At 35.5% G+C, this 18,371-nt stretch overlaps 1 protein-coding gene across 1 annotated transcript in view; it reads left to right on the forward strand.

Annotated features, from left to right (window-relative positions):
* Window positions 1–18,371, forward strand: part of LOC111048163 — a gene marked incomplete in the record, with an annotated part of 59,733 nt that overhangs the window by 36,294 nt on the left and 5,068 nt on the right. Inside the window, 2 exon segments of the mRNA XM_039422578.1 lie at window positions 5,775–5,920; window positions 16,914–17,023. Of these exon segments, the coding sequence (XP_039278512.1) occupies window positions 5,775–5,920; window positions 16,914–17,023 (256 nt within the window).

Raw genomic sequence — 18,371 nt, forward strand, 5'->3', positions numbered from 1 at the left:
AAGCAGAACGCTCAAGTGGCATCATCCGCAAAAAAAAAAAAACAAAATAATGCAATGAAGTTATAAATAATACTAATACTGAGGGTGATTCCCACATAAGCTCTTAAGCTGGGTTATCGTTTGTGCTTAAATGCCGTCGTCGACCACGACAGGGTGAGCATCTCACATTGGGTAGATTTCAATTTGTCTAAATAACCTAAAAGATTATCTTCAATTATGTTTTAATGGGAAATGATGAAATAATAATTTTTTATACTTTTAAATAGCAATGTCGATATTATTGACCGAGCGAAGTGAGGTCTAAGATTCAAGTCGACGGTTTGGCATTTCTCTTAATGTTTAAATGTTTATATGTTGCGCATTTACGGCGAAACGCGGTAATAGATTTCATGAGATTTGACAGGTATATTCCTTTTTGAATTGCGCGTCGACGTATATACAAGGTTTTTGGAAATTTTGCATTTCAAGGATAATATAAAAGGAAAAAGGAGCCTCCTTCACACTCCAATATTAGAGTAAAAATCAGACTATAGAATCATTCATCATAAATCAGCTGACAAGTGATTACACAGATGTGTGGAGAAGCCAGTCTATTGCTGTATTTCCATAAGGTCTATAGTTTCAATCAGGTACTTGTGGATGAGAATACTGCGTGAGGTCTACTGTTCACAGAACTACTAGTTAGAAATGTTTGATTCTTGAATAATAAACACAAATAATAAAAAGTTATTAGATCAGCTGTTTTAGCACACTTGAAATTTGCACAATATGAATGTCAACAATGCTTGTCGTCTTCGACTGCGGAAATTTACGCACAAACAAAAATGCACCTTTAGGCTTGTGCATGAGTAATGAGTGAGAGGGATGATGATGATGAGAGATGACGACTACGTTTTAGGTAGTCGGGACCGACGGTTATTGTCACCTCCAAAAGACGGGGTGGCCGTATCTATGTGATTGTGCTGTGGTCAAAAACTTTTCCCCCGGTCGAGATTCGAACTGGGGTTCTCTTGATTATTAGACCGGCGCATTATCACTTACTCCAACGAGCCAACCAAGATATGAATAGTGAAAGCAATACAATCGAATCAAACACTTATTGTCAGAAACACTTTCACGTTTTTAAAATATCGTCAAACAAGCATTTACACCAATCAACATGTCTAAAGTCATAAAACACTTTTAATTATCGGTAAGTATTGAAGGCGTGCTACTTAACAAATATTGTATTATATAGTAGCCAACACATCATCTGTCTCATTCATCTGTCGCCATCAACGTTCAAACAACATAAAAATCCAACGATTAATTGAATCTAATATAAGTTAAGTGCTCTAGCCGTGACGACTGAAACGACCCGTCTCCCACTAATGCTTAGGCCTACAGCTGCGCGTCTCGACACGCCTCTAAAGGTGCGTACAGATATACGGCGACCAACGCGTTATCACTCACTCCAACGAGCCACCCATATAGAACTAATATAAATAGAACTAATGTCAATTTATAAATAATAAAAAGTACAAAACAAGTGAGCAATGACCAAAATAATCATAAGACCTCGTGATTCATTACTAGCAGGTAAACCATGCTCTGCAAGGGTCTAAATAAGAACTAGACAAACTGAAAAATGCACCTACTGAAATCTTGAAGAGTTTAAAATAGGCCTATAACCATCCTCGGTAAATTGAGAATCTATAGGCAAAATTTCAAGTTAATCAGTCCAGTAGTTCAGATGTGATGATGCGTCAAACATAATTTCCCTATCCCGTACGTGTATAACCCAGTCTTTACTTTATTATAGTACTAGCCGTCAGGCTCGCTTCGCTCGCCATATCCGTCTAGCCAGGGGGCTCCGCCCCCTGGACACCCGACTGGATCGTCCAAGAATGAGATCAGCAGGCTCGCTTCGCTCGCCTGCATTTTTCATTTGAGCATTTTATCATATGCTAGGACGATCAGTCGGGGGTCCAGACTAAACGTCTGGCTAAACGGATATGGCGAGCGAAGCGAGCCTGACGGCTAGTAATATAATATTCCAAGGATAGAAGAAGCAGTGCCCAATCAATTTTTCCGCGATAAATGCATTTAAATCTTCAACTTGGTGCCAACCTAACAAAGTCAACTCAACTTAATGCCAACCTGACAAAATTATTAATTTAGTTGCTAGTTAACAACTGTTTCGAAGAGGTACTCTATCTAGATTATAGTTCTATAGTAAGATATGATATGGAAATTTCAATATTATAATTAAGAGATTGGGAGAAGAAGAATATACATGCTAAAAGACAAACTTTAAACCCTTAAAAACAACCCTTAGAGTTAAAATATTGCCAAAAGATTTATTAGTGCGCCTCTAAAGGGCCAACTGAACATACCTACCAAATTTGAACGTTTTTGGTCCGGTAGATTTTTAGTTATGCGAGTGAGTGAGTGAGTGAGTGAGTGCCATTTCGCTTTTATATATAGATAGATTAGAAGTATTATTGCTAGGAGTCTACTCATTAAAGCTCTATAGATTAGCATGCAACAGTAAAAATATAATTCACACAAGCTCTTATTGGACTATTCCCATTCAGCCCGGCTGAGTGTGTGTGAATAATCACATTCGATTTTATGGAAATTATATTTTCATTGTTCACCTGTCACTGTTGTATGAGAATCCAGCTTGAAGATTCGCTTAAATCTTACCTAATATATTGTTTACTAATATATTCTCAATTATTGATTGTCATCTATTGTTATTCCACTCAGAATATTCTAGATCTTTTGAAATTTCTGACTAAACTGAATTCAATAGTTGCTAAATTTATTTATTTATTTATACATTGATATTTACAATATGATTCTCAACACTATGAATGATTGGGAAATGAAGAACAGGCTTAAAGCCCAAAACTGTTACTTTCCCAAATTTGGATAGAAATTGCCCAAAAATAGGTTATGTTTACACTTGATGATTTTTGTCCAATTTTGAGTCCAAAATATACATAAACTATAAATATGCTGATAGTGAATGTTTTTGTGATTTTTCTGGCTTCAAATTTATCAAGTTTTTTAATATATTTCAATTTATTAATGCATTTTCAAGTGTAATAATAATTTGTTTCATCTTTCTGATCAACCGAGATACAAAATTTTTAGTATAATGTATATTTGGACTGTAAATTTTTGTGATCTTTATAAAAGTGTTTTCATAACCTCATTTGGACTATTTTTATCAAAATTAGGGAGAGGAACAGTTTCGGGTTTATCCTGTTGATTCTCTCCCAATCATTAATTTGATGTTGTGATTAAGGAATGTAATAATAATAATAATAATAATAAATGTAAATGTAAACTAGGTATTTAAAATTTAGAAAAGTTCAAAACCAAATTAAATAAGAATACTTCACTAAATCATCACTGATAACTGAAAAATACTGTATTAATAATTGAAAATTTTAAGACTTGAAAAGAAACACAAATTCACTCCTAAAACATCAGCTGATATTATAATTAAAATATCGGGGACCGAGCTTCGCTCTGGAGTACAAAAGCATGAAGAATTTATTACGAAAGAAGAAATTATAATAACATTCATAAAGAAATGTTCCATCTAATAACAGTTAATTGAGATTAATTCCCAGAGGAATGCAAAAATTTCCCTCACAAAGGCCCAGTTGCACAAAAGCTGGTTAAATTTTAATCCTGATTAAGTTCACGTGAACCAAATCAGAGAAGACCATTTCAAAAAGATGGATCTACTGGAATTAATCAGGATTGAAAATAACCCGGCTTTTTTGCAACCGGCACTAAGTACCTCATTGAATGATTACAAAAGTTCAACAGCTGAGTCATAATTTTGACACAGTCCCACACACATGAACTCGCTCACTCACTTCCATCACCAACAGACGACGGAATAATTATTATCAGATGTTTTTCCAAGGATGAATAATAATTATCCTTTTAATGTCCTTCAGCGAGTTTTCTCAGGGATAAGACCTAGTGCAATTGAATCTTCTAAATTTATTTATTTATTTATACATTGATATTTACAATATGATTCTCAACACTATGAATGATTGGGAAATGAAGAACAGGCTTAAAGCCCAAAACTGTTACTTTCCCAAATTTGGATAGAAATTGTCCAAAAATAGGTTATGTTTACACTTGATGGTTTTTGTCCAATTTTGAGTCCAAAATATACATAAAATTTAGAAAATTTCAAAACCAAATTAAATAAGAATACTCCACTAAATCATCACTGATAACTGAAAAATACTGTATTAATAATTGAAAATTTTAAGACTTGAAAAGAAACACAAATTCACTCCTAAAACATCAGCTGATATTATAATTAAAATATCGGGGATCGAGCTTCGCTCTGGAGTGCAAAAGCATGAAGAATTTATTACGAAAGAAGAAATTATAATAACATTCATACAGAAATGTTCCATCTAATAACAGTAAATTGAGATAAATTCCCAGAGGAATGCAAAAATTCCCCTCACAAAGACCCAGTTGCACAAAAGCTGGTTAAATTTCAATCCTGATTAAGTTCACGTGAACCAAATCAGAGAAGACCATTTCAAAAAGATGGATCTACTGGAATTAATCAGGATTGAAAATAACCCGGCTTTTTTGCAACCGGCACTAAGTACCTCATCGAATGATTACAAAAGTTCAACAGCTGAGTCATAATTTTGACACAGTCCCACACACATGAACTCGCTCACTCACTTCCATCACCAACAGACGACGGAATAATTATTATCAGATGTTTTTCCAAGGATGAATAATAATTATCCTTTTAATGTCCTTCAGCGAGTTTTCTCAGGGATAAGACCTAGTGCAATCGAATCTTCTATATATATATATATATTATATATATATATATATATATATATATATAAGCGAAATGGCACTCACTCGCAGAACTAAAAATCTACCGGACCAAAAACGTTCAAATTTGGTAGGTATGTTCAGTTGGCCCTTTAGAGGCGCACTAAGAACGGATTTGGAAAAATTTCCAAAGATACGCCCAAAATCTGCGTTTTTCCAGCGTTTTTGGCGTTTTCTCAGCTTTATCGAGAACAAATGAACAGAAAATGTTCAAATTCAATACAGAAGCTCAGCTAGGGTGTTATAATGTTGTGTTAGAAGGAATTTTCAATAAGGTCAAAGATACACCCAAAATTAGGGTTTTTTCAGCGTTTTTTTTTGCTTTTTCTCAGATTTATCGAGAACAAATGAACAAATATTGTTCAAATTTACTACAGAAGCTCAGCTGGGGTGTAATAATGTTGTGTTAGAAGGAATTTGAAATAACGCCAAAGATACGCCCAAAATTAGCGTTTTTTTGCGTTTGGGTGATTGAATCGAGCGAGGAAGTATTTTGACTTTCTGATGGAATGAAGCATGCTCAAATGAAAAATGCAGGCGAGCGAAGCGAGCCCGCTGATCTCATTTTTGGACGATCCAGTCGGGGGTCCAGGGGGCAGAGTCCCCTGGCTAGACGGATAAGGCGAGCGAAGCGAGCCTGACGGCTAGTTATATTATAAACCTACTATATTCTGAATTTCGTGAGAATCGTTAGAGCCGTTTTCGAGATCCGGTGAAATACAAACATATAAACATCTAAACATCCAAACATATAAACAGAATTTGCTTGTTTAATAGTAGAGGATTAACTAATAGTTCAATAGATTCAACTAGATTTTGCTTTCATAGAAGAATATTTTTAATAGTATTGGATTACATCTTATTTCAATAATTTATTGACCAAATTTCAGATAGCCTGAAGTGTTTTCTGCTTGAGACAAAGACGAATATCTACAATTACACTGAACACTATGAATTGAAAAATAATGATCACAGCCATGATTCAGTGATTGGAGATGATTTTTCAAGATATTATTTTGATAACTTGGAGTCCAATGTAAGTACAGTTGCTCTTATTCCTCTCAACCAGAACCAAGCGACATAAAGCGTTTTTTTCAGGAGTTTTCAGACAAGTCGGCAGGGCAGGAAGCTCTCCGATTGGCTGACTATCAGCTGATTCCCGAACGCCCATCCAATCAGCCAATCGGAGAGCTTCCTGCCCTGCCGACGTTTCTGATAAATCCTGAAATATCGTCTTTACTAGCAACATACAGGGTGGGTGAAAAGTCCGAGAACGGCTCAATATCTCATACACAAAGGCTATTTGACGGTGGGTGTGATTGGGGATCCTACTCAAATTGGAAATACTACTTCACTATGACTTCAAAAATCTGGTCTGCCATATTGAATGCAACTTTATTTTTTTAAATAGGAAGATGGGTTTTAATATTTTTTAAATTTTAAAGTGTACTATCATTCTATTCTATAAACACCATACTCAATCTCATAAGAATCCAAATGAACTGACAGAATCCAAAGTCAGGGCAGTGGACTGTGAATGATAGTTGGTATTAATACCTACAAATAAATCTTTGAATTCTGTGCATAAAAATACTGATAGCTTGAAGTGTGGTAAGTACGCCAATAAAAGACAAAATGAGTCAACAAGATGAGATTTAATAATAATAAAATAATAGGCAGATGGCCACATAAAAAAACAAGTGTAAGTAGATTGAATCGAAAAATCTTGGGACAATTACAACATGTAATAAAAAACGTTAGAGAAATACAAAATTTAAATGAAATTAGGTCAATGACATTAATGACCATTGAAGCCTGACAATAATCGAAAAGATATTATTAATGATATCTGAATTGCGAATATAAATTGAGTGCTATAATGAAAAAGTTACTGCTGCAAAATTCAATCTTAATGATTTACAAAAGGAATAGTAATAAATGACAATAAGTTGTAGATAGTGCTCAATAAATAGAATACATTAATATAGGCGGCATAGGCCTTCAGTAAATTAAATGTCAAGTTAGACATCAATAGAACAATTAATAGGCGTCGGTGGCCTCAGTGAATTGAATGTCAAGATAGACATCAATAGAACAATTAATAGGCGTCAGTGGCCTTGAAATGACACTTAAGAGCTAAGGGTAGCTATTAACAAAATTGAATGTCTTGGTCGACATTAGTACGCTTGTAAAGCCAAGGGTAGCTATCAAATGCAATGTAAAGATTGTCAAAGTTGAATACAGGCGACATGGGCCTTCAGTGAATTGAATGTCAAGATAGACATCAATAGAACAATTAATAGGCGTCAGTGGCCTTAAAATGACACTAAAGAGCTAAGGGTAGCTATTAACAAAATTGAATGTCTTGGTCGACATTAGTACGCTTGTAAAGCCAAGGGTAGCTATCAAATACAATGTAAAGATTGTCAAAGTTGAATACAGGCGACATGGGCCTTCAGTGAATTGAATGTCAAGATAGACATCAATAGAACAATTAATAGGCGTCGGTGGCCTTAAAATAACACTTAAGAGCTAAGGGTAGCTATTAAATACAGGCGACATAGGCCTTCAGTGAATTAAATGTCAAGATAGACATCAATAGAACAATTAATAGGCGTCGGTGGCCTTAAAATAACACTAAAGAGCTAAGGGTAGCTATTAAATACAGGCGACATAGGCCTTCAGTGAATTAAATGTCAAGATAGACATCAATAGAACAATTAATAGGCGTCGGTGGCCTTAAAATAACACTTAAGAGCTAAGGGTAGCTATTAAATACAGGCGACATAGGCCTTCAGTGAATTAAATGTCAAGCTAGACATTAATTGAACAACTCAAATATGTGAATGTGCTTGCAAGCCAAGCATAGAATTTGCAATTAGTTATGTAATACATGTGTAAATGAAAGTTGATTAAAACGATTTACGTAAACCTGAATGAAATTTTGGAGAAGAGATGCAGCCAGGCAGACAGGCAATGAATCCACGGTACCCAAAGAACAGGACATCAGCAAGCGACGATGTGATCTGGCCATGCGAAGACAAGAATGGAAGCGTCCAACAGTAGGCGAATCCCCCAGTGGAAATGTGAGCAGGAACATGTAGAATTCCAAACGAATAATCCGAATTTCAAGTTGTGGAATTTTTAGATTGATTTCCAAACGGTAGAGATGATGAAATTGAAAGCTTGAGTTTCAAGAGGTGAAGCCAATTGTTAGAAGAATGGCAATAGACGCCACCACGAGTTTGTGATCTTGACAAAGTTTATCAGCGTAAATAAGTGAAGAAATCGATGAATAATTAAATCACAATTGAAGTATAGAATAAACGAATTAATTTGAAAGAATAATTCACTTTTAAAAACGTTCTGTAAACTAGATTAATTTGGATGAAAAAGTTTAGACCGGGAGCGAAAGTGCACTCACCGACTAGGAACCATTGAAAGACAAGAGGCTAGCTAGACGCGCTAGCAACAAAAAAAGGAAGGCGGAAATGTCAGCCATGTATGTAAAACGTTTACAAACGTTTGGTGAAAAGGTAGCAAATATCTAGAAAGTAAGATGCCTAAAGACAAAATAAATTCCAAAAAATCGAATAGTACCAATATTAAAATTGAAACGACAAATAACACGACAAATAATATAGAAAACCAACTTGATTATGGCAGTGCCTTAGAACCGTGACTGTGACGTCACCGGACAGCGCAGACGGAAAATGACGACATGATGTCTACGTAGTAGTGGAACGAGTAACAAGTGGAACCGAGTAACAAGTGGAACCGTTACAATAAATGCTTTGTCAGATTTTACATAAACTGGGCCCCTTGTGTCATACGGGGGTATGGCACAATAAGAAAAAGTAAGAAATATGTAAAATCTGGCAAGGCAATTGGAAATTGAAAACTGGGCCCCATGTGAGAACCAGGGGAAAAAACAATGAAACCTGAAAATACGAAATGAACCATAAGAGCAAGTGGATTAACTAGAATCCTCATCAATGGGAAGAGGTGCTAAACTCGAAATAGCTCTCTTAAAAGTGCCGGAGGGAGTGAGAACAGTGACAACTCGAACCTTGTTGTCCATACCGGGATGAACTTCAGTAATGCGCGCCAGTTTCCAAGTGGACTGCGCGGAACCAGGATCCTTCAAGATGACAACCGTACCGACCTTCAAATTTTCACAATTGTTCAACCATTTGCCTTTTTTCTGAAGAGTGGTGGAGGAATGGGTCTTTTTTCTGAAGAGTGGTGGAGAAAAAGTACGAGATTTGGGGCCGCCTACACGAATGGAAATAGGACCGGCATAATCCAAACCACAATTGTAAAAGGGAAAATTAGCCTGAACGCGGGCCGCTGGTAAACTACCCATGATTTGCTCAGAACGAGGAGCCGGAAGGCGAAAACACATTATGCAATGCCGCAATACACTTTTGATGGTGCAACGGGTGGAGGGAAACCAAAATCGTTGTCTTACACTGGCCATGGTGGCCTGCACACCAGCATGACTTAGACGACGATGGTGAGCAACAATCAATGCACGAGTGAATTTGTGATTGCTAGGCAACAATATTTGATGTTTATAATCAAAGGAAGTATTTGCATTTTGCAAACGTCCACCAACTCTGAGCAGTGAATCTGAGTGAATGAATGGTGACAAGGCTTTAATAGAGCTATTAGGCAATAGCTCCTGATTTTGACGCAATGCTTTAAGTTCAGCAGAGAAAGCTTCTTCTTGAATGGATTTGAAGATACAATTTTCAGCTTCTAAAATTTCAGAGATAGCTAATTGACCAAAGCGCGGAGCGACTGAATTTTGTTTCCTACAATTATGAATGAACCGTAGAACATACGCTGTTGTACGAACAATTTTGTGATAAGTGGAGCAACTATTGATTATGCCTGAGATAACATCATTATGAGAAGAAGTGGTAGCTAATACCTGAACTGATTGAGAACTGATTTCCTGAACTGATACCTGAACTGATTTCTCTAACTGATGAGAGACATCATTTGAAGTTAGAAAATTCGACATGACCCTATGGGGAGCGGCCACAGGCGAAGCAGGGAGGCACGAAAGAGGTGCTGCAATAGGAAGAATAGCTTTACAAGAACCAAATATGACCCAACCTAGACTGGTTTTCTGAAGAATGGGAGCGTTTTGAGCTAGATACAATTTACCAGGCTGAAGTACAGATGCGAATATGCTAGCACCAAGTAACAAATCTACAGGTTTAGATTGATCAAACAACGGATCCGCTAATTTGAGTTCAACAGGAATTGAAATTTTAGAAAGATCAATGTTCACACTAGGAACATTAGATGATATGCTATCAACTACAATACAATTTTCTTCAACCGACCACGAACGATCAGATGAAGACAAGCAAGCTGAATGAAAAATAGATGATTTGGTCTTATTCTCACCTACACTATGAATCAAAGTGTCCAAATACAAAGTAACAAGTGACAATTTTTCAGCCAACCTAGTTGACATCAAATTACAATCAGAGCAAGAATCTAAAAGCGCGGTTGCTTTAATAAATTCCCCACTAGAAGATTGAACCAAAACTTTGGCAGTAGGTAACAAAGCGACAGTTGATTGCTGTTGCAAACACAGTGACGAAGTGGAGCTCATTGTGACATGAGAGTTCTTCTGAGGCTGTTCTGCATGAGAAACAGCTTGTTTAGTTGTTTCTGCATTCTGAACCATGACGGAATTCAAGCCAGCATTCTTACCCTTGGAGGGAGCAAAAGATTGAGAATGAATAACATTTGAAGTTACCTTATCCTTAGGAGTGTCTCGCGATTGAGGATACGACCTATGAAGAACAGTGTGGTGACTCTTGCCACAAAGTGTACACGATTTGTCCGAACAAATATGATTGGGTGTGAAAGGCTTGATGCAATTATAACATAACCTTTTGTCACGGACAGCATTCCAACGATCAGTAACCTGCAACTTCAATAATTCATTACAACGATTTGGAAAATGACCAACAGAATTACAAAAACTACAAGGTGACATAGAAGAGGTAGTAACCTGCATCCTAGATTGAACATTCGATTGATTTTGATTGAACTTTGGCTTGCTATGAGCACCAACCGAGTTGGATGTACTTTGCTGTACATTTCCTTGATGATGGTTAGCTGAGCTTGAAGCAACAGCTTCCATGATTTTGCATTGTGATTCCAAAAAATTCCAAAATTTATCAATGGTGGGAATGTCGTGTATACCAACACTCTTTTCCCATTCTCGAACAGTAGCAGTATCCAACTGCAACAACATTTTGTGCATGTACAATAAGTCCTTGATTTGGACTCCAAGTTGAAGCGCTTCGAGCGCGGTAATGTGGGACTTGCAAAAGTCAATGAATGCCCGTAATGATTGCGGACAGTTATGTTTTATGGTAGGAGGAGATTCAATTGCCGTGACGTGCCTGGCAGCAATTAATCTCTTATTGTCATACCTCTCCCTTAAGAGGTTCCATGCAAGCTGAAAACCATTTTCGTCAGCTTCAATGTGTTCCACTCTAGCAAGAGCTTCACCACTGAGTGATTGACGAAGATAGAAAAATTTCAATGAGTCATTAATATTATCCTGATTACCAATAATATTGGTAAAAGCACTTGAGAATGCTTGCCATTTTGAAAGCTCCCCATTGAAGCATGGAAGCGGAATCTGAGGCAACTGAAAATTTGCCAAATGTGAGTTTTGAGATGTTGGCCGCTGGGAAGCACCAGCAGTGGCCTCATTGTTGTGTTGTCTGCTTTCAAAGGCAGTTAATGCAGCGTTTGCCTTAGAGGCAATGGAGATGAACTTATTAAGTATTTCAAAATGAGTTGAAGTATCTTGTGCTTGCAACTCTGCATTCCATAACTGTTCATGAATCTTATCATACTTAATTCTGAGTGAACCTAGTTCGTTTTTGACAGTCAACAATTGATAATAAGTGGCTTCAGTGTCCACAACATAATCGTTATAGTTGGTTATGATCCAATCTATTTCCTGGTGTAAATTGTCTCTTGTATTGAAAAGAGCAGAAGGCTCAGGAAGTGAATCTTCCTCATGATCGGACATGCTTAAAAACTGACAGAAAAACCTGAGTGAACGAAACGATACTGCACTGTAGCAATGCGACCGCTGCGCCAATAAGCAACTTTGGGCGCTGGTCCAGTACGCAGAGAGGCACGCCTGTGCGTTTGAGGCAAGTTGTATCAAGCTTGCTGTGCGGCGAGTCAAGTAGCGAGCTCATAAGGCGGTGTAGTTTGCCGCGTGTTGTTTTCTCAATGCGCAATAGCCGTCTGTGACCAGTTCAGTGCGGTTCAGTCTCTCAGGGTACAAGATAGTTGATAGCTGGTGCATACACGTCGCAGCGTGCTTTGAGTTGCAGCCAGTACTGAAAATTTGAAACAAGTGTGTGAATGCTTAATATTAAACAATACAAACATACAAAAGTACAATGGAATAAAATATACTCTAGTGTGGGACCTAATCATTGGCGTCAAGCTAGACTATTAGGCACACGGTCACAAGATATTATTAATGATATCTGAATTGCGAATATAAATTGAGTGCTATAATGAAAAAGTTACTGCTGCAAAATTCAATCTTAATGATTTACAAAAGGAATAGTAATAAATGACAATAAGTTGTAGATAGTGCTCAATAAATAGAATACATTAATATAGGCGGCATAGGCCTTCAGTGAATTAAATGTCAAGTTAGACATCAATTGAACAACTCAAATATGTGAATGTGCTTGCAAGCCAAGCGTAGCTATCAATACAGTGAAATAATTACTAATATAGAATATGTTAATATAGGCGGCATAGGCTTCAGTGAATTAAATGTCAAGCTAGACATTAATTGAACAACTCAAATATGTGAATGTGCTTGCAAGCCAAGCGTAGCTATCAATACAGCGAAATAATAACTAATATAGAATACGTTAATATAGGCGGCATAGGCCTTCAGTGAATAAATGTCAAGCTAGACATAATTGAACAACTCAAATATGTGAATGTGCTTGCAAGCCAAGCGTAGCTATCAATACAGTGAAATAATTACTAATATAGAATACGTTAATATAGGCGGCATAGGCCTTCAGTGAATTAAATGTCAAGCTAGACATTAATTGAACAACTCAAATATGTGAATGTGCTTGCAAGCCAAGCGTAGCTATCAATACAGCGAAATAATTACTAATATAGAATACGTTAATATAGGCGGCATAGGCCTTCAGTGAATTGAATGTCAAGATAGACATCAATAGAACAATTAATAGGCGTCGGTGGCCTTAAAATAACACTTAAGAGCTAAGGGTAGCTATTAAATACAGGCGACATAGGCCTTCAGTGAATTAAATGTCAAGATAGACATCAATAGAACAATTAATAGGCGTCGGTGGCCTTAAAATAACACTAAAGAGCTAAGGGTAGCTATTAAATACAGGCGACATAGGCCTTCAGTGAATTAAATGTCAAGATAGACATCAATAGAACAATTAATAGGCGTCGGTGGCCTTAAAATAACACTTAAGAGCTAAGGGTAGCTATTAAATACAGGCGACATAGGCCTTCAGTGAATTAAATGTCAAGCTAGACATTAATTGAACAACTCAAATATGTGAATGTGCTTGCAAGCCAAGCATAGAATTTGCAATTAGTTATGTAATACATGTGTAAATGAAAGTTGATTAAAACGATTTACGTAACCTGAATGAAATTTTGAAGAAGAGATGCAGCCAGGCAGACAGGCAATGAATCCACGGTACCCAAAGAACAGGACATCAGCAAGCGACGATGTGATCTGGCCATGCGAAGACAAGAATGGAAGCGTCCAACAGTAGGCGAATCCCCCAGTGGAAATGTGAGCAGGAACATGTAGAATTCCAAACAAATAATCCGAATTTCAAGTTGTGGAATTTTTAGATTGATTTCCAAACGGTAGAGATGATGAAATTGAAAGCTTGAGTTTCAAGAGGTGAAGCCAATTGTTAGAAGAATGGCAATAGCCGCCACCACGAGTTTGTGATCTTGAGAAAGCTTATCAGCGTAAATAAGTGAAGAAATCGATGAATAATTAAATCACAATTGAAGAATAGAATAAACGAATTAATTTGAAAGAATAATTCACTTTTAAAAACGTTCTGTAAACTAGATGAATTTGGATGAAAAAGTTTAGACCGGGAGCGAAAGTGCACTCACCGACTAGGAACCATTGAAAGACAAGAGGCTAGCTAGACGCGCTAGCAACAAAAAAAGGAAGGCGGAAATGTCAGCCACGTACATAAAACGTTTACAAACGTTTGGTGAAAAAGTAGCAAATATCTAGAAAGTAAGATGCCTAAAGACAAAATAAATTCCAAAAAATCGAATAGTACCAATATTAAAATTGAAACGACAAATAACACGACGAATAATATAGAAAACCAACTTGATTATGGCAGTGCCGTAGAACCGTGACTGTGACGTCACCGGACAGCGCAGACGGAAAATGACGACATGATGTCTACGTAGTAGCGGAACGAGTAACAAGTGGAACCGTTACAATAAATGCTTTGTCAGATTTTACAGAACTGTGTCATTATTGATGTAAGTTACACACCTAATAATGATTCTAGTGACATATTATTGTAGTATAATAAAATGTATTATCGGTACAGTTGCAATACTTATAATTTAATTGTTGAAGTTTCAAACTATAAGAATAATAGAATAATGAATATCAATATTTAAATTTTTGAAAGTATATACAGGGTGTTTCAGAAGTAGTGTCGAACATTTCAGGGTATTGTTCCTGGATGATAGGAGACTACAGAAGTCGTATTTGAAGTGTCCAAACCTCAGCGGTTATCCTTATAACTGCCATTTTGTTTTTTTTTTACTTAGGAATTTTTATCTCAAGAACGAAATGTTATATTGATCTGAAATTTGGCATGTATATTTATGCTATAAAGACTCAACTTTAAAAAATAAAATAAAACATTTTCTATGTAAATTTTCAAAATGGAGGCCATTTCAAATTTTTGATTGCAAATTTCACGAAAAACCGTTCACTTTACAAAAAATTTACAAAAGACAATAAGTGAAGAAATCGATGAATAATTAAATCACAATTGAAGAATAGAATAAACGAATTAATTTGAAAGAATAATTCACTTTTAAAAACGTTCTGTAAACTAGATGAATTTGGATGAAAAAGTTTAGACCGGGAGCGAAAGTGCACTCACCGACTAGGAACCATTGAAAGACAAGAGGCTAGCTAGACGCGCTAGCAACAAAAAAAGGAAGGCGGAAATGTCAGCCACGTACGTAAAACGTTTACAAACGTTTGGTGAAAAAGTTGCAAATATCTAGAAAGTAAGATGCCTAAAGACAAAATAAATTCCAAAAAATCGAATAGTACCAATATTAAAATTGAAACGACAAATAACACGACGAATAATATAGAAAACCAACTTGATTATGGCAGTGCCGTAGAACCGTGACTGTGACGTCACCGGACAGCGCAGATGGAAAATGACGACATGATGTCTAGTAGTAGCGGAACGAGTAACAAGTGGAACCGTTACAATAAATGCTTTGTCAGATTTTACAGAACTGTGTCATTATTGATGTAAGTTACACACCTAATAATGATTCTACTGACATATTATTGTAGTATAATAAAATGTATTATCGGTACAGCTGCAATACTTATAATTTAATTGTTGAAGTTTCAAACTATAAGAATAATAGAATAATGAATATCAATATTTAAATTTTTGAAAGTATATACAGGGTGTTTCAGAAGTAGTGTCGAACATTTCAGGGTATTGTTCCTGGATGATAGGAGACTACAGAAGTCGTATTTGAAGTGTCCAAACCTCAGCGGTTATCCTTATAACTGCCATTTTGTTTTTTTTTTACTTAGGAATTTTTATCTCAAGAACGAAATGTTATATTGATCTGAAATTTGGCATGTATATTTATGCTATAAAGACTCAACTTTAAAAAATAAAATAAAACATTTTCTATGTAAATTTTCAAAATGGAGGCCATTTCAAATTTTTGATTGCAAATTTCACGAAAAACCGTTCACTTTACAAAAAATTTACAAAAGACAAAAAGTTAACAAATGTTATCAAGATTTTAAGGATACCTTATTTATTAAGACTGGTCGAAGAATAACAAAAATATTAATTATTTTCGTACTACATGCATGACCACTTGTCACCATTTAGACATCAATATTAATTTTTCATTTCCAATTGTATTTAAGATGAAGATTTGAAACTCGGTATGGCTCCATATGGCCATCCAGCTGATTTTACAATGTTTATTCAGATGATCTTGTGTGTTCATAGTCATGCATGCAGTACGAAAAGAATTAATTTCTCTGCTTCTCTTTGACCAATTTTAATGAATAAGGTATCCTTAAAATCTTGATAAAATTTGTCAACTTTTTGTCTCATGTAAATTTTTTGTAAAGTGAACGGTTTTCGTGAAATTTGCAATCAAAAATTTAAAATGGCTGCCATTTTGAAAATTTATATCGAAAATGTTCTATTTTATTTTTTAAAGTTGAGTCTTTATAGCATAAATATTCATGCCAAATTTCAGATAAATACAACGCTTCGTTCTTGAGATAAAAATTTCCAAGTGAAAAATACAAAATGGCAGCTTTAAGGATAACCGCTGAGTTTTGGACACTTCAAATACGACTTTTGTAGTCTCCTATCATCCAGGAACAATACCCTAAAATGTTCGACACTACTTCTGAAACACTCTGTATAATTCTTGGTATGTCATAACAAGTGCTCAAATAAGCTTCCCAGGAATCATCATATGGAATAGTGATCATTCTCATTCAGCCTTCTTCATCGTCCTTGCATATTTGCCTGCTTCTAAATCCCTGATTCTCTGTGGCAACCTGTTGTAAATCTTGATTGAGAGTAGCACACTGTATAATTGGTTAAGATTCTATCTAATTCTTATAATTTCATTGTTAAAACTGATAATATGTTTCATTTCCTTGTTTATTTTTACAGGCAAATACAATCAAACATGAGTTTGAAAATATTGGTCTGGAATTATCGATACCAAAAAACAGTCAAGATTGTTCTTTGTTTTACCAGGCATTGGATATAAGACAATTATTGTGAGTAGATTTTTAGAGTACGGTAGCCTACATCATATTTATACTTTTTGCTATAAAATGATGTGGACTGATACTAATTTAGAGTTGAATGAATTGATTTACCAAAATAATCAGTGTGGATTAAATATGATTCTTCATCAGTTCGAACAATTATTTCAAAATTGATTATGTGTTCCATGACTTAACACTGTCTAAACTCTTTTTGTAATTTAGACTTGGAAACACTGTGTCTAAACTATAAAAAAATCAAAAATGATCCTTGTTATATTAATTTATTAGTAGAGGGCTGAACAGTAAAGGAAGAGGAATACTATTAATCATTTTGTAAAACATTGAATATAAGGGAAAATAATTTACTCCTTGAAGAAGGGGTTTCAAGTATGTACTATGAATGTCCTTGAAGAATTTATAAACTCTATATATATATATATATATATATATATATATATATATATATATAAAAGGCTAAGCTCCGACAGACTGAAATCACACCACAGCCCAAACTACTGAGCCTAAAAACTTGAAATTTCGCACAATTGTTTATGGTAGCCTGAAAACATCCACTAACAAAGGATTTTCAGAAATTTGCCCCCCTGAGGGAGCTGGGGCCCCCCAAAAATTTTGTACTTTTTAACCGCTCATTGCACAGTAAAGTCATGAGGAACTTTTTTGTTCAGCTACGAAAAAAAATTAGATCTATGCAGAAAAATTTTGATCAAGAGCACAGGGGGGTTCAGGAGAGGCATTTTTCGGAAATTTTGATGTAAAATCACACTACAGCTCAAACTTTTCAAATTCTTTCTTTCTTTATTCAAAAAAAAAATAATTATACAATCAAATGCATAATTGTTCTATAGACTTGAAAATTTGCACAAATATTCTTCAAACATGCTAGATGCGCACTAAGAACGGATTTTGAGATATTTTGTCTCTAAGGGTTTCAAAGTATGAAAAAGGATCCTATTTAGTAAGGTTAAGGAAAGTGATAATTATTTGTATAGGTCTTCTAAGGAACCATTATCTACAGCTGGTATCAATCAACTACACTTCAATTCCAAACTACCGTTGTAATACCAGTAGCCTATACAATTAATCATAGGGTGACGTGTTTATTACAGCTGGTAACTTTAGATGCTAAATCATAGGCCTATTATCCCAATATGATCTTGAATCATGATCATCTTTCCGTTCTTCGGTAGCCGCTAGGCCGACAATTTCGAAAACATAGGTCTGTAAAATGGATTAATAAATAATCATATATAATCATAATCATTAATAAATGAATGAATGTCTGTTTGTGTGTTTGTTCCCTTTGACTTTAAAAATACTTGACATAACGGCATGAAAC

The sequence above is a fragment of the Nilaparvata lugens genome, chromosome 3 (genome assembly GCF_014356525.2).
Source record: "Nilaparvata lugens isolate BPH chromosome 3, ASM1435652v1, whole genome shotgun sequence".
Taxonomy (NCBI): Eukaryota; Metazoa; Arthropoda; class Insecta; order Hemiptera; family Delphacidae; genus Nilaparvata; species Nilaparvata lugens.